Source organism: Tinamus guttatus, unplaced genomic scaffold (genome assembly GCF_059628265.1).
Source record: "Tinamus guttatus ecotype Peru unplaced genomic scaffold, ASM5962826v1 Tinamus_guttatus_pri_ptg000073l, whole genome shotgun sequence".
NCBI classification, from domain to species: domain Eukaryota; kingdom Metazoa; phylum Chordata; class Aves; order Tinamiformes; family Tinamidae; genus Tinamus; species Tinamus guttatus.
The window spans coordinates 546,693-571,037 of NW_028288607.1; the positions used below are offsets into that span (position 1 = coordinate 546,693).

The 24,345-nt window shown below is 43.8% G+C and overlaps 1 protein-coding gene across 1 annotated transcript; it reads right to left on the reverse strand.

The window, feature by feature from the left end:
- Nucleotides 1–5,366: 5,366 nt before the first annotated feature.
- On the reverse strand, nucleotides 5,367–23,959 carry ACVR1C (activin A receptor type 1C). Its single transcript, XM_010219499.2, has 8 exons — nucleotides 23,731–23,959; nucleotides 13,119–13,364; nucleotides 11,034–11,264; nucleotides 9,438–9,605; nucleotides 8,482–8,638; nucleotides 6,456–6,580; nucleotides 5,935–6,065; nucleotides 5,367–5,713 (listed from the first exon to the last, which is right to left on the reverse strand). The coding sequence occupies exons 1-8, from the start codon at nucleotides 23,882–23,884 to the stop codon at nucleotides 5,588–5,590; spliced, it is 1,338 nt and encodes a 445-aa protein (XP_010217801.1). The 5' UTR covers nucleotides 23,885–23,959; the 3' UTR covers nucleotides 5,367–5,587.
- Nucleotides 23,960–24,345: the final 386 nt, after the last annotated feature.

A 24,345-nucleotide genomic window follows, 5' to 3' on the forward strand; every position in this document is an offset into this window, starting at 1 on the left:
GATGATCCTTACCGCGTCATTCCAATGCACAAACACGCAGCTTGCAATATCAAGGTAAAGTTGTTCCATTTTACACAAGGCAACTAACTACTAGCACTATTGCTGGGGAGCACCTACAGGAGGTGACACGGAGCTCTGTAAGCAGCCAGACAACTTTGTGAAATTTGCACTAAACCAGAAGAGGAATTTTGGAGCACAGTGCTCATAAACACGCGGCACTACACAAGCTACAGGAACGTGGCCATGCGTTTTCATGTGCAGGCTGCGGACACCGCAGCGGAGTGCTCTCCCGGGATGGGACGGGCCGTGCAGGACCTGCAGGCCCCACGAGACGCGCCGTGCAGGAACCGCAGGCCCCAAGAGATGGGCCGTGCAGGACCTGCAGGCCCCACGAGACGCGCCGTGCAGGAACCGCAGGCCTCAGCTGCATTTAGGAGAAGGGCCCGATTCCGATTCGGCTGTGAGTGCAGGGGGCTGCTCCTGGCGCAGGGGTGCCCGGCCGGCCCCCGCTGCCCCGGGCAGCTGCCTGGAGAGGGGGACGAGCGAGCGGGCCCAGAGCGCAGAGCCAGGCCGCATCCCGCAGCGCAGAGCAGTGCAGCGCAGAGCGGCGCAGAGCGCTCCTCCCGTGCGATTCCAGCCGCACGGAGCGGGCCAGGAACAACTCCTGCCCCTCAGCAAGGACCGGCCGGGGTCCTGCTCCCCACGGCAGCCCCACCGCACGCGCGGCAGGGTGGGATCCCTGCGGACATGGGAAGGTTTCACTCTGTTCAAGCCCAAGATCTGTTGTGGGGACTAGGCCTGTTTTAAAACTAGTTTATCTATAGTTTATATTTTAAAAAGCCAGTGAAGTAACAATGGCAAAATATTACAGAAATCATTTTAGAATTACATAGGGGACTAATTTTGGTTCAGCACAAATGACTATAAAAACAGCAGAGTGCAAAAGGAGTTACATGAAACAGTGAATTGCTAAGGGAGTGTTTTCTGGAAAGGAGCGTTAAAGAAACAAAAAACAGGTAGATGCTAGAGGAAAAGGTGAATTAACTAATTTTCCCTTTCAGTTCCTACGCATTAACTTTGAGGTTTTTATTAAAAGCCAATTAACAGTAACGTCCCCGAACTAGAAACACAGGCGAGGTGAGGCGAGATGAGGCGAGTGCCCTGGCGCACCAGGGCGGCCGGCCGCGCCGCCGCGGTCCCTCCGCCCCCTCGGACACCCGGCGAGCCCCAGGCACAGCCGCTAGCTCCCGATTTGAGCAGGATGATTCTGCATGGAGGGAAAAGGTGACTAAGACAAGATCTTTTCATTTTGTGAAGGCGCATATGGTTTATAAGCATTTTTAAAGGCTAATATAGCAATATTAGCCACTTGGATCGGTTATATTTTAAATCCAGCTTACTAAAATTTACCTTCAGCAAAGAACAAATGAAGAAAGAAGAAAATCAATGCCAAAGTACTAAGCTAAATAAAAAGCCAGGAAAAACAGACTAAAATTTTTCACCCTATAAGACGTATAAGAAAAAAATCTAAACTGTTTGTTAGGAATGGAGCCGTGACCTGTAAAGGTATTGCTAAACCTGAATACAGTCTAGCGAGAAGAGTATCTTTCTCACAGCGCTCTGGTCAGATCCAAATGGACGTCTTTTGAACTCAGGACTGTGCAATAACCTCAGAGACTCTATGAAGGAAACTAAATAACCGTAATTTAAAAATCCACCAACATGTAAGACTGACAAAAGTGACAGAAATAAAAAAGTAGCATTTACAACCAACAACACAAGAATTACTTATGGCAGTTATTCTCATACAAAGCCAGGTCAAAATGAAGCAAAAAAATATATTGCTTAAGCTCCCCTGCACACGTCCTGCCTGAGGGAATCGCTGCGAGATGTCAGCGATGGCAGCGCCTGCACCGTGGCACCACGGTACCGTGGCAGCTCCCGCACAGCGGCACCAGGGCACCGCAGCACCAGGGCAGTCACGGCACCAGGGCACCACGGCACCGCGGCAGCGTGCACAGCTCCCCGAAAGAAGCCCCCAGACAGGAACCAGCTGCAGGTTCCTTTGCTGCTTCAGCGTCAGATTCTCTGCCCAGGAGATAAAACAACAAAGCAGAAATTCTTTCTTTCTTTCCTGATTTTGAGGTAAATGGAAAAAGGAGTTGGGAGGGGGACCCATTTCCCTAACTTTCCTAGAAAAAATGCAGTGCAGAACATGCCATACAGCCATCACAGACTGGATTAATATTCCTTAGAGTAAGTTAAGACTAGGTTCTCCTCCTGCAACAACCCTGCACTGATAAAATCCTGATTTTAGCAGAGACTCTTCGGACTCTCGCAGATATGAGGGAGAGGCTGGTATAAAGCTCCTAACAAAAATGAGATTAAATTGTTGCGAGGGCACTAGTGCGCACAAGCCGTGGGCAGTGCCAGAGCAGCATCTCCCGAGGACAGGACGGGGCCTTCAGGGAACAACCATGCGGCAGCAGCAACACAGTACCTACAGCCAGGACGGAGTGTCACCTATTTGAGGACAGTTTCCTAAACTAACCACTAAACCCCTCTGTAAGTGTCCTCCAGCTGTTATCCAAGAGCAGGTCACCGAAAAGGCTGCTCAGGCTTCGTGCCAAAAAGCACATTTTCCAATTTCACTGCTAGACTTTAGTCTAGCATAGTTTCTGACACAGGAGACTCTGCATAAATGCCAGATCCACCACTGTACAATCTACCTTAGAGGCAAAGAAGCTCTAAAAACAGTTACCAGATACCACTGAAGGACACAGACACTTTCAAAGAATCAGAGAGCTTTTTAGCTAAAAGTGCATAGAACTGAATTTGGAATGCAAGCAAAAAGGTTAAAATTTCCTACGGAACGCCCTGATCACTGGCAAGTTCAAAGAATACCTCCATTTTAGACAATGAATTAATATATTTTTAAAGACGTACAAGATAACCTAATGGTCTCTCATGGTCTCCACATTTTGCAGGGCACCTACCAGCAAGCAGGTCCCTGCAGGGCTCAGCAGCCCTGTCCCCCTCCCCTCCTGGCCAGCTGTTCATTGTTCTAAAGCCCTGTTTCTAATGCATGTTTTAATATACTGCTCAGGTTATTCAGAAATATTTGATCCTCTTTTCTCAGAATAAAAGCTAAAAGGATTTGTTAAGTGCTGGGCAGTTTGGAAAGACCGGCTGCTTCATTGAGGCCCTTTCCTGAAGGTGCCTAATGTTGTGAAATCAGTGTTGTGAAAAGCTAATCCCACCTGCACAGTTTAAGTACTTTTGAAGAAACTGTCCTGAAATTAGCATATTATTTAAAACTTCTCTTGTTTTCCTTTAACTGATATTAGACAACTTATTCTGCAAAGCCAGTAAGAGTTGATTTCAATAGATTAGACATTCCTCCCAATCCAAACAGCAAAAAAAACCCCACAAACAACAAAAAACCTTGATTGTTTCCTTTTTAACTCAAGGGCTTCTTTAGAGTTATGTTCTATAAGAACAAATGCTGGATCTTATGTATGCACATTTTTTTTGATTACTGAAGTGATTAAAATCACCCTTTGGGTTTGTACAAAAGTGTAAGCAATATGACACAGTTATCGTGATTACCCCTGGAAAAGCCTGCAACGTTTGCACCTGGTGGACTGCCTGGTATAGTTCATGCTCTTGAAGCATTTGTGAATTAAATCTATGCAGTGACTTTGATTACATCTTGAAAAGCATACAGTAAAAAACTACTAGCAATCCAGCAGGAACAGTCTCCACATTTTGGCTAACAGACCATAAAGTGAGACAAAGACTTGCATTATTTAACACAGCAAAAATAACCAGACTTTATGCAAACACGTAAGTATCATTAGAGCCTGCTCACGGGGCCACCAACATTCTTAAGGGACCATAATATCCTAGAGTTTGTGTATCAGAATGAAACAGGGAATACTGACATGACTGGCTGCCCCACTCGTTAACAGTTTATCCCACTCTTCCTTGTAAAATTCAAGAGGTTTCACGTCAAAGATTGATCTTAGATACCATAATTAGCTAATAAGCTCACTTCCACAGATCTGTGCATGCGAGATCATATTTTGCAAAGATTCCTTCCTCCAAACTACACTGGAGACATCTCTGGGTTTAATTTCCATGGACTGCCTGCATCTGGAGATATTTAAAGAACCATGATTATTATGAAATGTATCATCTTGGTTATTAATCACATGACAGAACATTAAGGAATTTTGAAAAAAATGCTACTTTCTAGACCCTGAAGTATTATGGAAATAAGATTAGAGACACGCATGCCTTTCACCAACCTGGTGCTATTACAGAAAGCCGTACGGAACCTCTGCACCTCTGGCTTTGTGCCAGAACTTCAGTACTTTACATTTACTGCCCCCGCCCCGAGTTTATCGGGTCTGTAATCTTTGACAGATCATAACGAATGGAGATCCAATCCTCCGCGCGAGTACACCTGGAATATTCATCTTAAGTGTCAGGAAGCCGGGTGGCAGAAAGCGCATTAATCTTGTGGTCATGGGCGCTGCTCGCGCAGCCGCTGCGGCGTCACGGGCACTGCGGCCACGGCCCGGGCTGTGACACCGCTGTGACCAGGGACGAGCCTTTCCCCTGCGCTCATCTCACCCCGGGCCCTGTGCTGGGGAAAGGGGATGAAAAGGGAGAATGAGGAACTCGTTTCTGGCTTGGCTTTTTTAAACCGTTTTACAGGAATTAATTTTGTTAAAGCTGTGTAATAAAACATCCAAAGGCACTAAGAAATGTTACCAGTGACATATTGGCGAAATGTTATTTAAAAATACGTACTTTCATAGTTTATGTAGAATTTCTCCCATTTCATCCCTATGTAATATCAGAAAATTATCACCTGTGTTATTTTTCCTAGTAACTGGTTAAAAAAAGTCCTTAATTGATATGTTCAGCTCAAATGAACAAAAAGTAACTGCAAATCCTAACTATAATATTTTATAAAAAAAATCAAGACCATAAAAATAAATGCTAATAAGGAACAAACTAGATGATTTTGTTCACAGTATACACGCTTAGTAGAAATTTCATCTTTTTTACTTCCTTAGGTAATGATAAATATAGTATTTAAAAATGCATTTTACTGACAGCCACTTTTCAGATATCTGTGTACAAATATGTAAAAAGCTTGATTAAATTTGATCTTTTGCCTGTCTTGAAGATAAAACGTGTGCTTTCTTCTATAAACAGGCTTGAAAACAGTTCAGGCTATTTGCAATATATTTGGGGTTTTACTAGGATAAAAAGCATAATAATAGCAAAAGTTATTTTAGACTGTAGTGTTGTTTTAAGCTACTTTCTGCTGTTTATGTAATGACTGTTTTTCCTTAGAAAACCAAGGTGACTCAGTGACTTGCTGTATGAAACAAACTGCAAGTCAAAAGCTGCCCCTTTCAGTGGCCAACTCTGCAGCTTGATGTCAGTGCTCTGCTTGGGGCACACAAACACTGAACCACATTATGTGAGGTAGACCAAAAATAAAAATAATATCACATGTTAAAAGATGAACAAGAAAATCCTTTCCTTCCTCTTCTTCCAACGATATTTGTTAGGCTTTGGAATCCTCCTGCACACAGAGCTGTGAAATTGTCTTCTTAATACGAAGTGCAGTCAGCCGAGCTGCTCCATTAGCATACCAGCATTCCCGCATTATCCTGCCCATTACTCGGAGCACCTTCAGATTCAAAAAAAAAAAAAAAAAAAACACCAAGAAAAGAAAAAAGGTCAACCATCATCTGGCACTGTTTTTTTTCTTTCTTTCTTTCTTTTTTTTCTTTTTAAATGCAACACTGAAAGATAAAGTATAGCTCTCTGGAACAACGGTCCAACAGGAATACAGAACAGAGAGAACTTTAGCATTTCATACAAAGACAGCTACTGGAAAACTGCTTTTACCTCACAGCTTTGCCACTGGTTTGGAATATTTGGTCTCAGTTTCTGCTCACAAACTACCCTTCTCATATCTTCTATCGAAGGATCAGAAGGCACAACGTCATAATAAGGCAACTGGTATTCCTCAGTGATTCCTAAGAGAGATTTGTTGAATAGATAAAAGACAAAAATGCGAAGCAGCTGCTCCAAATAAACTCTAATTGTTTCTGTAGGCAATAAAAAGGAACAGAGGGATATTTGGGGCTACCCTGCTTCTTGTGGCTTGAAATAGGAGCACAAGCAGGCACAGACCGCGGGCCCCATTCTGATCCAGATGGTTATCCCAGATCCTGTATGCACACACATCTCTGGGCAGTCTGGTACCAACAGCTGCTCCGTGGAGGGCAATACTCAGCAATAGATTTCTACTTCCACATACTGTCAAGATAATTGAGAAGGTGAGGGGAGGTGCCCAGTTCCTTGTTTTTGTTGTACTTAATATAAGATTAGTCTGGATTGCAAAATAAAAAGGCCAGAACTCTTACCTCCGATTGAACATCTTCTTGCTATCTCCCAATATACGAGACCAAGAGAGTATATGTCTGCACGTTTGAACGACTCAAAGATGTTCATGTTCATCACATCGTCAAGTATCTCAGGAGCCATATACCTTTAAATATATAAAGACAAGTTTGCTAGTGGAAGCTTCTACAAAAGAAAACAACTGTGCTGCTATGTGAGGGGGCCAGAGAGCACAAAATCCTACATTAAAAAACAACAACAACAGAAACACTGCTTTTTACAACGCTTCTGAGTGAACACAAGAAAGCTGGTCTCAATGATAAATCTAATAATGAGAAATTAAAAACACTAATCTTCAATTTTATTCTGCTGCTGATATTTTCAGCCTCAACTACTAACAACTTTGCTGACAGAAGCAAGCAGTTTGGAAGCACGACACCGGGCCTTCCACATTGCCAGGCATCATCCGGATTCCTCCAAACTCTAGGAGCGGTGCTCTAACTACCTCCAAAAGTGTACCTATAGAAATATTCTGACCAACATGACATGTAAAGAGCAGAACCATGTTCCAGTTTGGGGGACAGGCTCTAATCCTACCTGCAGAGGTAACAATTGCCTGGGCACTTAATGAACAGGAGAGCTGCCTTGAGTAGCACGGGCCGATTCGTGCCTCTCTGTGGTACTGCTGCTGTTGATGAGAAGAAAATTCTAGGGATAATCAATCTGTATTAGGGTAAGGCCAGGATCAGCCTCTCCCTGCATGGTTTAGCAAAGAGATACTGGATTAACAGGTCAAATTCCTTTCAGAAATCACAGAATACCTAAGAACGGAAGAGACCTTTGCAGCTTGTCTGGACTAGCACCCCTGCCCAGTGCTCCCTGCTAGCCCAGCTCCGTCACAGCTCCCACGGCCTCTCCTCCTAAGACCCTGCTTAGCTCTGGTCCCTTAGTTGTCTCCATGGCCCTTTGCTACACTTGCTCCACTATGTCCACGTCTTCCTTGTATGGACAAGAGCTCCAGATGTGGACGAGTACAGCTGAGGGGAAGGACCAACTGCCTCGACCTGTCAGCAAGGCTTTTCCTAAAGCCATCTTTGCCGTTGGCCACCTTTGCCACAAGGGCACATTTGCTGGCTCGTGTTCAAATCCAGGAAAGGAATCGGGAGCTTATCCCTCCTTGTTTCAAATCTGGGTTGTTTTGTTAAAAACAACTTTCTCAGAAAGTAGAACTGAAAAAATCAGCTGTATGACAGAAGCACTTGGGACAGGATCATAGACATTAATGTAATGTTTTTATGATGGCTGAATAAATGGCAAGAAAATAAATGATAGCTGAAAAAGGACAACTGTGAATATGAAAGACAAAGAACTTTGCAGATTAAAGACATGTCCATGTGCTTAACAACCACAGCCACATAAATACACAACACAGCTGTGTATCTGGCCAGACAGTGTGCTTCCTCTTCACCTCAGCACACAATCTGTTTTCACTAAGTTTGGTGATGAGCAAAGCCAGAGGAATGGGTAAAGCCAATCAGGAGCCTGAGATAGAGATAAAGCTGTGCTCTGAGAATGCCATCCCTGCAGTAAAACACAGGAAGAAAGGCACCTTCTCTAAGAGAACCTGAGAAAAGGCAAGAAAGCTGCCATACTGCTGGGAAGGAGCACCCACCGGGCTGCGGAGAAGGAGTCTGAGCTAACGCCACTACTTGCTGTCACAACTGCATCCCTAAAGCTGTGGGCACAGGCGTAAGCCACAAGCACCAGCCTGCCTGCTGTCTAATACCAAATTTAAAAGCAGCATTGTTAGCATTAAGTTGTTTGCATAAACTTTAAATGTGGGGGGAATATGTACGATCCTCCAGTGTGGGAGTCTGTGCTATATATAGCCAGCAGAGATGGAGGACTTGGATCTGTTGCCAGTAATTTAGGTAGATGTCAGAGCAAAGAGGGAAGGCAAGTAACAGAAGCAAGAAACAAGCAGAGGCCTTTGCAGAAAAGTACTTCCACAACAGATGAGTAAGGAATAATATACTCGAGTGTTTTTACCTCTTTGTTCCCACTCTAGGATTCTGAGGTATGTCGATTGTATTTAATACAGAGTCATGTTTCACAGCCAGTCCCAAATCCGCAATAGCACAGGTTTCATTTTTCTTCACTAAGATGTTTTTAGATTTCAGATCCCTGTGTGCGATAGCTGGTTTGCCTGTTAACAAAAAAGAAAATGGCACCATTTGGGATGATAAGCATAAAAATTTGGTATAATGGGCAAGTAAACAAATGATTACATCCAACTTTATTACCAAACATGTAAAAACACTGAAACCTGTTTTGCAATAAGTAAAGCTCAGTTAAATGCTATTAAAATAATAATAAAAAGACTAAAGACATTTTTGTTCAAATATATGTATTTCAGGAATAAAACACAAAGAGAGAAACTGTAAAACCGTGCTCCAGATTAATTAACTAATTCATTAACAAACTCCTTTAACAAAGGCTCTAACAGACATTCACCTAAACAAGTCAGAGGAGACAGACGATGCGTATTTTTTGAAATACTTGGAAAATTAGCTATAGCACTGTACTCCACAAATTCAGCAGCTGACTGGATAAAGTGGCCACTTCATTATCACCTCAGTAGCAATGGAGGGTTTTGTTTTGCTGGACACAGATCAGCCCAGTAACCCATGTATCACTAAATACTAAAGGAGGGGGGGTTTGTTAGGCTATCCCATATTATTTTATTCATGGTGCAGTAGAAATAGTCCTGAAACTCATAAAATCTGGGTTCTCTAAGTTGTAAGTATTGTTAAATTTTGTTGGAAACATTATATTCCTACTCCCTACTTATACTCTATCATATACATTTATGTTAATACTATTTCGTGTAGTACACCACCATACACGTGTAAAAAACCTATAATGCAAAAACAACTAACATTTTTGTAAATAGCCCTGGCGTTCCTTAAAATATTTTGAGAACATGTGACAGGAAGACCAGGTACCTTGTGTGCCGACTATCTCCATATGAAGGTGTGCTAAGCCACTGGCTATTGAAAGTGCCAGTTTAATCATACCATCAAGAGTCACAGTGCTTCTGTTCAAATAATCAAACAAGGATCCTTGCTCATGGTATTCAGAGACAAGCCAGAGCTGAGTCCAAGTTCCATTATCTACAAAGAGAAAATAGGGTTATATACCTTTATATAGTAAAAAAAGAAAAGCCAAGAAAAGGTAAATAAAATCAGAAGAATGTTTACGTCTTGCCCTGCTACAGGAATGTTTTGAATACCAGTGTTCTGAAAAAAGAAACGTTACACAAAAGGTCAGCAGGACATTACAAAGCACATGAACATCGGGATCTCTATATTGTAAGGAACATTTTCCCAGAGCTCCGAGAATGCAGTGAGGAAACCCCCTTAGCACACGCTCCCAAAGTCTGCCCACGGGAAGTCACTGCCGCACTACGGCGTCTCAGGGAGCAGCAACAGACACCTAATGCAACCAAGAACATCCAGCTGGACCCTGCGGAACAAAGTCTTCACCAAACTCACAGATACTCCAGTAGAATATTTTGGGATGATTTGCTTTTCACATGCCATATTTGGACTATCAGTATGTTCTACTGCTTTCTACATTATATTATATAAACTGATCTATTTTGAAAGTGTTAGTTCTTTGTACATATAGATTGAAATATGAAGACCAAAACATATGTGCAGCTTGGTTACAATAAAGAAACAATGATTTCAGCTGTATTTTACCAGTTGTATCATGTATGTAAATAGAAAAATGGACATTTAGTCCTTCAGAAAGCAACAAGACCAAAATACTACTCCAGACTCCGAGATAACAGACTCCTAAGCCTATGAAATCTTTGAACATGCATCCATACGGGATTTATTGTAGGATTATCACTTGATGCTTGTCAGTCTTCTCTCTCCCAGCTCCCACTAACAGATAACTGATTTATGAGGAACTGAATCATACAAAGGCAGGAGTTTTCTAAACTGGGCGAGATTCTGGTGGACAGCAACTTCGCTAAGCTGTTGCACTATGAACACTGGGTAGATCAGCCTGCTGTCTTGGCAAGAGGGCAGACAAAAAGATTATATATAACATTAGTAATGCCAGGAAGAAACGTTAAAAGTGCTGAAAAGAGAAAAAAAAAAAGAAAAGAGAAAAAAAGAAACTAGGGATTGGGAAGTCTGCCCTCCTTGGAGATCTTGGCTTCTCCCCTTCTCCCACTTGGCCTGTACAACCCCTGGACTTCTGGGCTGTCCTCCCCCTTTGGCCTGAATTTTCCATTGCTCCAGGCTCTCTCCTGGCCCGGGCGCCCCTCTCCTGCAGAAGCACTGTAGGACTGGCAGCCTGGGCAGATTTCGTATTTTACAGTAGACAGGTGATTTTTTTTTTTTCCCCAGATGAGAATAAATGCTTTGGAAACTTCCATAGTTCAAAGTTTTGTTCCTATTTGAGGAGATGGCAGGGCAGGAAACAAAACCGAGCCAGAGGTAGGTGGTCAGAATTTCCAGCAAGATGAATATTTTGCTTCAAAGGCAGCTTTAAATCGTGAAATTAAGTTAGGAAGTACAATATACCCTTGTTATCTGCAGCAATAAAACCCAGGATATTTTCATGTCTCAACATAACCGTCTGATAGATTTCTGCCTCCCGAAACCAAGATCTTTCATCTCTTGAAGAGAAGATCTTCACAGCTACGTCTTCTCCACACCATTTTCCATGCCAAACTTCACCAAATCGGCCTTTTCCTACTATTTCCTGAAGAACAATAGTTCTTGCAATTGTTCTTTGCACAAGCAGAGGCAAACCTAATATAAAAAGAACATGAGTATTTGTGAAATAATTTATAAACAATTTAAAATTCTAAAGTTAGAGATTTTCTAGTGAGTTGCAATGCATGATTTTGTTTTCAAAGAGTACCTAAGAAAAACTGTATCTCAACCAAAATTTACCATAAAAATATTTTTGAATTATATTGGCCAAGTGAATGTACATTAGCTGTGTCTCTAGAAGGAAAAGATGATCTCAGTCCTCAGGAAAGTTGCACACAAACCCTCCCTTCCACCAAGCCCGAGCACACCAAAAGACCACAGTTCATATATCTTTAGTTAACTTCTGGTGCAGATCAGTGATAGACTGGCATCTATTAGTCTGTGAAAACATACCAGAAAACTCTCATTATACTTAGGAAAGAATTCAGTAGATTAGGTCAGGAAACAAAAATTAGTCTGGTTCACAACAGCAAATTAAGTACCCTTTCAGATGGAGAGGACACAAAAATAAAAATAAAAAATAAAAATAAAAATAAAAATAAAAATAAAAATAAAAATGTCTGAAAAAAATGCCATGTACACTATGTTCTGCCTGGAAAATCAGTGCAGCTTTACTATTATGTTTCACAGAGGGGAAAAAAATAGCTATGATTGATGTGTAAAAAGCTACTACAGACTGCAGTAATCAGGCACAGAAAAAAAATGGTTCAGATACAAAACAGGAACTACATTGTCCCAGATTCACAGACCTAGGCCTATATTCTGCACACCCCCTGAAGGGGCAGGTGCAGCAGCAAAGGTAACGCCCTGCGAAGCTGCCAGACCATCACCGGGCAGCACCATCACCGTTCTGCCACAGAAACAACCCCATCCCCTGCTCGCTTTTATCATCATTTAGACAGATCACTATTCCAGTGGGAGCATACAGACTGGGATAAGAACAATTTTTGCAAAAAGTCTTAAATATCACATGTAAAGGTATACTGAATTTTCACCTATTTAGCATTTTCTTCTTCTCAAAAAAGGACTGCCTACCCAGGTGCTAAGAAATCTTGAGGACAATAATTGATTTCACCTTTGTTTTAAAGGCACACTCCCATGCTCTACCCCTGTGATAGCAGCCTTGCCAAAGTCCAAGTTATCCAGCAAAAGGCAGAGGCATCAGAACTACTGTCAGACATACCTGACCTTATGGGTAGTCATTAATTTTCAGACCAGCTTGCTACAGAAAATTGGACCACACAAGGTGGATGTGCTTCCAATCTTATGAAACGAGATTTTGGAAGTCCTGTTTCATTTTTATATCTCTAATTTAACAACTTCTCAATGGCAACATAGGCAACATAGCAGCTAGGCTAATGGAAATAGGGAAATATTAAAAAGAAAACTCTTGACATTCTACTCAAAAGAACCATTAAGAATAATGCTTGGCACCACCAAAATAAAATTCAGAAGCAGCACTCTGACTCATTCAGTTATATTTAATATGTTTTATTATCAACTATGACATATTAGACAGTAATGTTTCATTTTATATTTAAAATTCTGAAGGGACTTTTTAAAACCTTTTCCATTTGAAAGAAGTATCAAAGCTGACATTTTCATTAAACTATTCTTATTTGACAGAAAGGAATAACAATAAAATTCTTCCATCTCTTAAGTGTGCAGCCAAGCCAACCAGTCACTGTGTCAGTACAAAAGCTTCCTTAACATAGAACTTATTGCAGGTTTAAGAGTCTGTTAAAATAACCCCCCAAACACTGGCCTTTAGACAACAAATTTCAGGTAGCTGCAGCAGCTGTGCTTGAAATATATTTTTCATCCCTTTATGCATAAGATGGTGTATTTATATTTGACTTAGATATAGTGTGCTTAGCAATACATACATACCAGACCCGGATCCAGATGTCGTCATATCATAAATGAGATCTTTAAGCGTTTTTCCAGAGCTCACTAGATTGCACTCAGACAGGGGCTCCTCGACGTTTGGCTGCTTCTTCCTCCTGTACGCACAGCGGCGGCTCTGGCAGGTGCAGAGAGTGAGCACCACGACCAGGGACAGGACGCAGACGGGCACGGTGACCATCACCGCCAGCACCACGGGGCCTACGCCGGCTCTGCTGGGAGATTCAGCAGCTTCGCAAAGACAGAGGGGTGGGTGAGGTGCAGGAAAAGAGAGACTGGAAGTTAAAAACTATGCATCAGGTGCCATATTAAAATTTAATTATTTATACACTCACTTTTCAGACACATATGTTGACAATGGGCTCCGGGGAAAGCCTCTAAATCTAAGGTGATTTATTAACTGCAAGACAGTGGAGCAGAGGCCTTGCTACGGCTAAAGTTGAGTCCCCATGTTTCTGAAAAATTATTTCAGTATTCCAAACCAATACATTCAAAACTGGCTGATTTGAGGTATATCACGATTTATCCTGATTCTCACAGTGACAGTTGAAGGTACAGCCTGTATGAGCCACGGCAGGAGACAAGCAGTGCTCGTATGCCTGGCCCAGCAGAGACATCAGTGAGAGGCACTGGGTTCCCAGCGTCTTCCTGACCTAGGGCTGCCAACAGCAAGACACAAGAGGTTTGGGTTTTTGGTGGTGGTGTGCTTTTTGTTTGTTTGTTTTTGACATGTACTTCGGATTCAGAATTAAGACTGGGATCACCACTTAACTACATGACCTCAGAGACAGTAATTCCTTAAGAAAACGCTACTGAAGGCATTCAAGGAAGCTTGAATGGAAGCGCCGTTAGAGGTAAGACACCCTCCAAAGCATCCCTGAGCTGGCATCAAGCAGCAACCATGAGCACAGCACCCTAGACAGGTTAAACCACCCAGTACTTTCCCCACAGGACTCTCTCCTGCCGTATGTTCACTTAACCACTACTCAACTTGCACAGACATCTCAAAACACAACAGCCTGTAACTATCAGTTTTTCCAACTAATCTCTCCACACTTCTCACAGTAACATTAAAGAGGGCAAACTTAGCGGACGTGGCATGTTCCTGCAACTGTAGTTCTAAGAACGCAGAAGGCCCATGGAGCGGGCCCCTTCTACCCTCGCACTGGCAAAACGCTGCTCCTGTGCGGCGCCAGGTCCTCACCCGCTCCCCAAAGCTCCCGGGTGTCCCAACGAGACGCCGGCTGGCGCAAGGCCGCCGCGGAGCGCCGCGGGCCGGGCCGGCTGCGAGGCCGTGCGTGCGGCCTGCGCCCGGCCCCACCGCCCCGGCCCGGCTTCGCCACGCTGCGCCCGGCCCCTTCACACGCAGGCGGCTGGCGTGCGTCTCAACGCACTCACTGAAAACAAATCCTTGGATAAACCCTCGTCCCCTAACACTTCAGGCATACGGAAATACAAACTTCTAGTAAATGAGGCATTAGAGGGATTTAGGAGATTTAAAACACTACCAAAACTCACGCTCATGAAGCTGTGTTTTACAAGAAACGAGGAAGGAAGCTGCCCTAGATCATTTTCTATTTTAAAGCCATAAGGGAAAAAACATGAAAGAGTTTATAGTAGTGTATATAGTAGTGTATTATTAAAGTACTCGCTTTGCATGTGTATCACATGCACAAATGCCTTAATTTAAATTGACAGCTCTGAGATCACACTGAGCAACAACCTCCAAACTGTGGATCTAAATACTAGGAAAAACTTAAGAATGTGAAGAGCTTGATAGTGACACAAATTTCCTAAGCTATAACATTAGCTCTGTGGTAGTTTGAGAGAACAAAAAGCCCTTCTCTCCATTTAGGAAACTGCTAAGCAATACACATGCTGTGATGCGGATTTCAGGCTAACTGAGGCTCTGAGTCTCTGGAAAACTAGAAGAGATTGGAGTAACCTACTGGCTCCTAGCGTTGCCTCACTTCCCTCTAGATAATATTACAACCGAAGTACTTTTTAAAACAGCATTTTCAAGTAATGTACTCCATACTTGAGAAGTTCCAGGAGCAAAGTTAGCTAAGCAAAGTTAATAATTAAAAAAAAAAATCTATATGTTTTTGAGAAAATAAAGTGTTAACAACTGATGGCCCTATGTCTACTCACAGCTTACAAATCAAATTCTGGAAACAAAGTTATTACATCTACTCCATGGAGTTTCTTTCAGTAGTCTTAATTAGGACACTTGAGAGGTTGTAGAGCTGTAAGAGGATTTGCACGCAAATTGTAACTTCATTGTCACTGCTTCTTGCCAACCCCTTAACTGTGATTTGTTAAGCTGTTTTTGATTATGACTCAATGTTTCCACACAGCAGAGCTTTCCTCTGAAGCACTCGTGAAGTGCAGTAAGCAAGTATCCTGTATCATATGAATAGTGGTGTGTTGCTGGGCTCTATAAATTGTACAGCTAATCCTGTTACACTGAACCAGATGGTAAGAGAAGGTGCTTATAGCTCTTAGGGGTTGGCTTTGCATATGCTGAATGCTGTAAAGAAGGATATCCATGTATAGAAGGGCACACAGTATGATAAGTTGGGCCACAAAAAGGGGGAGTTGCATGTATCATCTGCATGCATTTATTCATTTTTGATTCATGTTACAGGTAGCAAACCTGTACAGGGAAGAAAAAAGTAGTAATTGTTCTTACATGCTCAGATTTGGTGGTCACAAATACAAAGTTGGTTATCTTATTATCGTAAAGTTATATATATATAAACTTTATAGATATATAGCTGTATAAAAGTAAGTTTCTAGGGCACAATATATCAGTTCCCTTTGCTTTCCTTAGCTGTTCTGAATGCTGCATTGCTGCTGTGACATTTCACTCTGCTTTCACAGAGACTGCACAGGCTGTGAGTTCAGGTAAGCAGCTAACAGAGTAACTGGGTCATGACAAAAGTACTGAGGCATGGAGCAAGGTGAGAGGAACATGCTTTAATACCAGTGCTTTTACTACTGGTCTCACATGATGAATCTAAAAAAGTACCCATTTTTGAAGTCTTTTTAATATTGAGATCATACTACTGCACCGTTACATTTATTATTCCATGTCACCTATTCTGCCAGTCAAGGTTTGGTTCAGAGATATGCAAACAGAACTAAACAACATATGGGCAGCAGGCAAAGGAGGATCACAATATTTATGCACTTGCAATGCACTCTTTGTGCATCTAAACTGCTGAAAGAGGTTTTACTGCAGAATTTTAAGGTAGGCTTTTTCTTTCCAAGTGTCTTAAAAAAAAAAAAAAATCAAGGCAACAAAATCAGCATTACCAAGAAAAAAAAAGCCTCTAGTTCTAAAAGAAAGCTGATCTGATACATTTTTACTGAAAACGTCTATCGACACTTTGCCTTGTTAAAGGACTGCAGTGCAGGCTTTGTGCCTCAGCCTATAGAGATGCTTTCCTCCTCTGAGCAGGGCGTTTTCAGAGCCCAGCAAGCAGTGGGGCAGGCTGGAGAAACCAAGGAGCCCAAGGGGGATATGGTGAGGGCAGCTGGCCACAAGCCAATTTTGATGTTCTTGGGCATGAAGTGCACAAAACATGGCTCGGTCAGGAGGACAGAGGAAGGGATATGGAGACAAAAGCTCACAGGCAATTCCGAACACTCAGGGTAAGACCTCAAGAGTGAAGCAGCAGCAAAACTTACAGAACCCTCTCTCACGCCAGCTCAGGAGTGTGACATTTATGATCAGAAGCACAAACAGAAGCTAACTTTTTAACTTACGTAGCTACAGTTGATTAGAATAGAATTAGAGCTCCTTTCAGATGCTGCCCTAAGTCAAAAGAGTTCAAGGACAGAAGGCAAGTGAGCAGCGAGATTGGAAGCTGAGGAATTGGGGTGCCTTTGCAGGGGGTCTCCATCGGGCACCAGGGAACGGAAGAGACCCTGAACGCCTGGCGAGGTTTCCTGCAAGAGGTCACCCGGGGCCTGCGTTGGGCACCCTCAGTCTACCGGCTGCACGGGAGGCCGGGCGCAGAGCAAGGCTGCGGCCAGCGACCCCAGCGCCCTCCAGTCCTTCACAGAGCACCGAGGGGAGACCTAGGAACGGGCAGCGCTGGCCTCTCTGCTCGCAGCAGCCGTGCCCGTGGGTGCCCGCGCACGCCGGCCCTTGGGCTTCCCACTGCAACAGCCGCGCTGAGGAGGCCGCACGGCACCGGCGCAAACCCGCCACGCGCAGCACAAACAGCTACTGAACGGCAACGTCACCACGTGTGGTAATGCTTAAAGCACTTGTGCAATGTTAAACGCTTTGGGAAATAAGAAAACCTCTCCTGACTACTTAAAACTATTAAACCAACTACATTAATCATAACATTTTGCAATCTTATTTAGAATGCACTGTTCAGTGCCTTGCTGATCAAAAATAGAAGCTGAAGATATGTTGCCATGTATGAAACAAAAATAGCACATCTGGCAAAATCCAGCACTTTCACAATATGCTGTAGTCACATTCCAAGTTCTGCAAACAAGAGTACTTAAGGTAGCAAAAAAAAAAAAAAAAAAAAAAAAAAGGACATTTCCCCCCCTCCAATAGAAATGACATTATTATTCTCACATGCTTTGTTTGCCTTTTATTATTCTCACATGCTTTGTTTGCCTTGTTTTTAATATTTAATGGCTACTTTAAGACTTTTAGAAGCCCTAATTATGCATGTTTAAGTTCCTAAGCTACACAGGGGTAAAAAAATGTGTTCTTTCAATGTATTAAGAAAATATATTGCATCTAATGCAAGGCTCTAATCAGAGGTACCAAATAATTTTAGAGCAATTTAAAAACATACTATTTGGACTAGAGAGTAGAATCATCTTTCTCCAGTCTCCATGATGACTGTAGATCCCAACGCCCCCTTCTCAACGTTCAGAAATTAATGAGAACAGGTATGCTCTATGATCATGAAGTTTAAGTAAATCAGTCAGAGCAACAGCTACAAGTTAAACAGTTACCTCAAACTGCTTGATTAGCTCTTTCCTTCCTCCCATCATCGCAATCTCTGCCTCATGCCTGAACGGCTGTATTCTTGCAAATCCCTTCAGAAAGCATCAGCCTGGGACAACCAAGACCTACAACAAATCCACAAAATATTTGCAGAACAAGGTATCCATGCAGCAGCTAGATGCACTGGAGCACTGCCTGCAGGATTTTTTCAAAGAGAAGTTTAAGAGATCAATGCAATTTTTGGCTTATCATAAAAATCGCACCAACAATACCGTACTAAACTGCATCAACACGAAGATCCAATAGATTTACTGCATCCAAGAGAGGCAGTCTAATTTCTGAGCAGTTCTGCACCACTATAATCTGTGTTAACAATCCGTATCTGGGGTCGAAAACAGCTAACCTCCTAACTGCCAGATAAGGACTGTTTATGATTCACAGGCTGCTATCTTCCAGACAGCTACCACTGGATTCCAGCATTTTTTCTGCCCTGGCCTAACTTGCTTCCACAGATCACATGTTCTCCAGAAGTTTCTTATCAGGCTCTGCAGTGACTGGAAGGCTAGAAACCCACTAGATACGACAAAGTTCATCCCTAGAAGCTTTTATTTCCCATTCTTTTTTCAGTTCTGCCTCCATCCACAGCAGATAAACTCACCTTTTTCATTATAAAACAACATGGAAAACCATCAAATAAATGAAGTTGCTGCTATTGCTTTCAGCAGACTACTAAAACAAGCTGCCAACTCCAGCAGCTGAACCCTAGCAGAGGTTTGCAACAAACATTACTAAAAAAAATACATGGATCTATATCCCTTCCTCTTTTTGGTCCATTCCCCATATTTTATATATATCCCATATTTTTCCCCACAGACACTGAGGTTTTCTTCAGCCCGTCCATTGAATTTTATGACAAATTGACAAACTCACCTACAACCACCCAGTACACTTAGTATGTCTAAAAATGGAAATGTAAAGTTCAGTTTCATCAAGTCTTGTGAGACCACGAGGCTAGAATGACAGCACGGTGATTTTCCCCCACATTTCTAACCATCCGGCCCAGCAGTTTCTTCTGACTGTGACAACTCAGCGCCTTCCTACCTGGCAGCTTCTGTTTTATTCCAGGTTTTTCCAAAGCTTCAGTATTTCTCTCCTGTGTCTGCTATTCCAATAACAGCTGGGACAGTGAGATAGACACCTGTCTTATCTCCCATGTATGTGACAAGTGTCCTGTTTTCCTTTCTGTGCTATGATTTTGTCTGACTACACGAAGCCAAAGCTGAAGCTTTGTCATGGTTCCCTTAACAATCTTCTACCCCCTAAATAGATCACAGACAACAACAGCTTTCAAGAGAGATGTCTACCACCATGCGAGTAGCCCTGGAACAGCTTCTCCTTCATTTCATTAAGGACCTTTGTGGCATAATGACTGCCACACACTATAAGGCAAATTACAATGCTGCAGAATATAACAGGCCTTTTTGGAGGCATGAGTAAGAGCCTTTCAATTATTGGATTAGTCTGAAGAGACGGAAACACAGGGATCTGCTCGCACAGCGAGGAGGGTCCTCAGAGCTGTCCCCTCGGAAGGTGCAGGGCGCCGCTGCCTGCGGCTGCCCACGGCAGGAAGGACGGTCACAGCGGGCGGCCCGACCCGAGCGGGAAGCGACGCAGGGCGCCGCTCTGGAGAGCGGGGAAAGACCTCGCCTTGGGAAGAAGCATCAGTGCAGCCGCCGTCACCCCGAGGGGGAGCGACCGCGCGCGCTCTTACCTGCGCTGTGGGAACCGACAACACGAGACAGGCACAAAGGCAAAGCAAGAGGGCTCTCTAGCTTCACTTGGGAGGAACCTGCCTTTACAGGGATGCAGAATTTGAAGTCGCCAGCATGGCTCTGTGATAAATTTTCATCCCTTTCCTTCCAAAAAAGGGCACCAATTCTTTCCAAAGCTCAACCAAATCTTTAGTACCACGAAACAATGAACCAATTCTAGAGAAAGGATTCAGGAATTGCTCCCTGAACCCCAGCAAAAATAGGTTGAGAAAGTCTTACTCACTAGATCTAGTAGCAAAATGTCTGAGCTCCATATTAGGAGTTGCCAAGTTGCTGCCTCAGGCTAAGGATGCAACTGAAGCCAACGCCAGCTCTGCCTCCTTGGAGAAGGGCTGGGAAACAGCCTGCACTTACTGTTACCTTGGCTCAAACATCTCTCCTGCCATAACCTGATGGAAGCATCAGACTGGGAGTCTGCTCCAGAAGGGTGGTAGATGAATCTCTCTTGCTTATAAACAGACTCATGAGAGGGAATCCCTCCCAGAAGGGGGGTGAGGCCAGAGATTGCAAACACTGTCTTCCCAAAAGGCTTGGGAGGACAGCACAGCAGTGTTTGAACTATTGCAGATCTGAAATATGGCCCAATAATCTTGTGTGGTGAAAGTTGGCAACTTCCAGAAGTCTTCTAGATCTTATTAGCAACTCCTTAAAGTCGCCTGCAACATGCCAAGGCAGGTGAGAAAATTCCCTGGAGGGACAGCCAGGGAGAGATCCACTGTGAAGGTGGCACCCAGGTCACGAGCAACAGACCCGTCAGGACAACGGCCACTGGCCGAGAAGCTCATCTCAACCCACAGGCTGGCCCAGACCTGCCCCAAGTGCCTTGATGCTGGCAACAAGCCCTCCCAGCGGTGAACACAGGAGCCTTCACCAGCTCCATGACGTACTGCGCTCATTACTGAAACGAGAGCTGCCTCCAGCTTTAATCAGGTAAGTTAACGGTACAAGGGACAACAGGCTACTTGCTATCGTGCCTCTGTTTAAAATTTCTTGTTCTCAGACATGAAACCAAGATCTAGATTTAGGGTATCACAGAAGATGAGAAGTCAAACAAGTTAAAACACAAGCTGAACAAGGTCTGGCCTAAAGAGTTGGGAAATTTCAATTTCCTGAGTACAAGTCTCCATCCAAAAATCCAGCTGGTTGGATTACAACTGTATTCAAGCTGGTTTTTCTATTGTATGTGACTTACCGTAGGCCAAACGGCTGTCACTGAACCTGCGACACCAGCGCAGGCGGCAGCAGGGCAGGCTCTGGAGCTCTGCAGAGCGGCTGCTTGTGAAGATGCTGTGGGACGTCCCGCAGGCCAGGAGCGAGCGGCGCCATCCCGGCGCGGAGCCGCGGCGCGGCGGGCGGCAGAGCGGCGCTGCGCTCCCGCGGGGTGCCCGGCGCCTGCGCCCCGCGCCGCGGGGAGCCTCGCGCACCGCGCCGCAGCGGCCCGCACGGGGCAGGGCTGGCTCTGCACCACGTGGAAGAGGGCGCTCGGAAGGCAGCACACAAACAACACGGCCACTGTCGAATTTTCACCTAACAGGAGTTCTCCCAAATGTTTAGAGCAAAGGGTTCAGGCTAAAAATTACGTAAGTCATTCTCTGATACTGTAACGCAAAACCAGAGGTTTTGCAACTACCAGTTCAAGTGTTAAAAAGAGAGAAATGCCTCCAACGCTCATCTGTGAAGAACAGTACTCCCCCAAGACCCCAGCATCCCTGGTTAAAAATGGTGGTATTTTGTTTCTACAGTTCTACAAGTTCTTCAATTTTTCAGGTACCTGAAAGAAAAATCCTTAAGTGATTTTCATTCCTGTCACATACAACCAGGTAAGACTAGATAAATGGGTACAGACTTCCCAGCTGTCATGTTTCTACCTAGCCCATGTCCCCCAGAGGGGTTCTTGGGACCCTTCCCTTTCTTATTCATCTCCCGAGTTTTCTGCAGTCTTCCTGATCAGCTTCCCCTTCCAGTGCAGCCACCTACACCACGTCCTGGTTATCCGTAGGGTACCCACAGACCACCTCATACTCGCCACGTGCTGCCTCACCCGCTCTGCTCTGTCCTCTCCTAGCTCTCCCTCCCCAAGCATCCCTCCTCCCATCCCCACAGCTAGAGCCAACTTCCTTCAGGCGCCTCTTTTAAAATCATTTTTTCCAGAATTACTTATCCTCACTACTCCTCCTCCATGGTCTGCCTTCCTAAATCTTAAACGAAATACAGAGTGTTCCCAGTGACACACTGCTTTAGTTTTGTTATGTGATATATAATAGCAGCTTAAAGTGCAAGTGGTAAATCAATGCATGATTTACAAATACATCTTATTGATCTGTAACATATCTTACTAATGTAAGCATATAAAAAGATATTATTTGACAAAATAATATATTTGACAACTTATTGTCAAAGCTTGGATTAAACAGGTTAACAGAATTAAATTCTTGGAGTGAATAATATTTATCTATTAAATCTAAAAATAGTAAAAAAATATATTTTTAAAAAGCTCTGAATCAAGTTTCATTACACAATTTTGAGTCTGGCAGACTCTAGAATTGCTTCAACCGTACAAAGTACAGAGCTTCTGGAAGTATAAATCTTCTTCCTCTGTCTTACGTGGAACCAGGAATTTTAAACCTTCTTAAATCTGCTGGGTGAGAATCAACGATACCACTTTAACACCGAACACATGCTGCCAAATGAGCTACTAACATAAATCACAGAACCTGAAAGTTCAACAAGATTACTGAAACTACAGCACGGAAAGGTTTCTCCTAGCAACGACTGAGCAGTTTTATTCCTTTTCTTTCTCCCCATCAAAAACCCACACACACATCCTACAAGCCCATAGGAAACACAGGCCATCACACTTGCCTTCGCGATTACAACAAAGCAATTAAAACACATTGTTTCTACTGTGTAGACATTCCATCATTAATTGCAATAATTTCTCCGTAACCTGGATCACAAGCACGTGGGATTCATCAGCTTTACAGCACTCTAGAACTAAATGGCAAAATGAGGACAGAGGCTTGTCACAAGGAAAGGGTGCTGTTACCCCTCAGTGATCAGAACTCACCATAAATTGTCTGTCCTTAAAGTGGATGTCGTGAGTAGATTTCAGATGTCAAATTAGCCATGAGCATCTACAGTTAATTTCCTACTTTTCAAACCTTTCTAGTCCAGCTTTGTAACCAGAAGATTAATAGCAGGTCCTTTAGGTTGGCCACGGAGATGCTGTAGACCATACGTCTCTTAGGCCACTATAAGGTTTTCATTATTTGCCTGTAATACCAAGTATATGAAACGCTCTGTTCAATTAGCAACATACAACTCTCAGCTCCCCCAAACCAACTCAGAGCTGCTGTACCACGGACCACTGCTGCTCCCTGCCTCGTGGAAGGGCCCCAGCATGTCATACACAAAGCTCCCAAGACCCACACAGCCAGGCCAAAACACAAACTCATTTAAGATATGCCTTCCAAAACTGTGAGATCATAAGTCCATTTCTTTCAGACTTCTCTTCATCCTCAGGATTAATGCCTTATGGGGTACCAAAGGCAACATCTGGAATATTTTTGGGAGAGAAAAGAATTCATTTTTTCCCCCAAACAGTTACAAATTCATTTACTTTTCCAATTTGAAGTAAGTTGCGGGGGGGAGGAAGCCTTTGAAGTCAGCCTTTAAAAGGCTCATTATTAGCTACCTCTCATAGTGCTGTTCTCTGTTCAGCGTTTCTATCACTCTCATCCTTTCACAAGCACTTGAATACTTTATTTTCTGAGCCACTTACCGATGGGCAGGTGGAGAGTGATGTTGTTGCAGAAGTCAGTGTAGCAGCATTCAGTTTTGGTTATGTTTTTAGAGCTGTGGCAGAAGACTTGAGCGTTCAGTTCTGGAAGGGAGACACACGACTTGATCACCTCTTCCTTTCCGTTGGTGAGCATGACGGAAGCCCAGCACGCTCCCTCGGTGTGGCAGGTGAAGTTGGTGTGCTCACACAGCTGGCACACGCACTTCAGACCTGAAAAACAGTTTTGTGTGAGAAGCAGAGGGGAGGATCCTGTTTCCCACACGCTAGTGAAGCTTCCCAGGCACCGCGGCTGCCCACAGGAGCCTCCCAGGCAGCTGCGGGTGGCTCTGGAGCTGCCACAGGCGACTGCTCCGGTACCTGCGAGCCCCAGGTACCAGAGGGAACAAGGGGAACATGGCGCCAGACCGTGCACAGTCTCACACCACGGCTCCACGACAGACACGGCTGTGTTAAACTGAGGGACAGACACGGCTGCGTTAAACATCCACTGGACCCGAACTGGCACCAGCAGTCACTGCTCATCTAACATCCGGGCTTCCCAAACCGCCGGCTACAACACGCAGACCTTGCCAGACGTTGTGCAGGGCCGTTCTG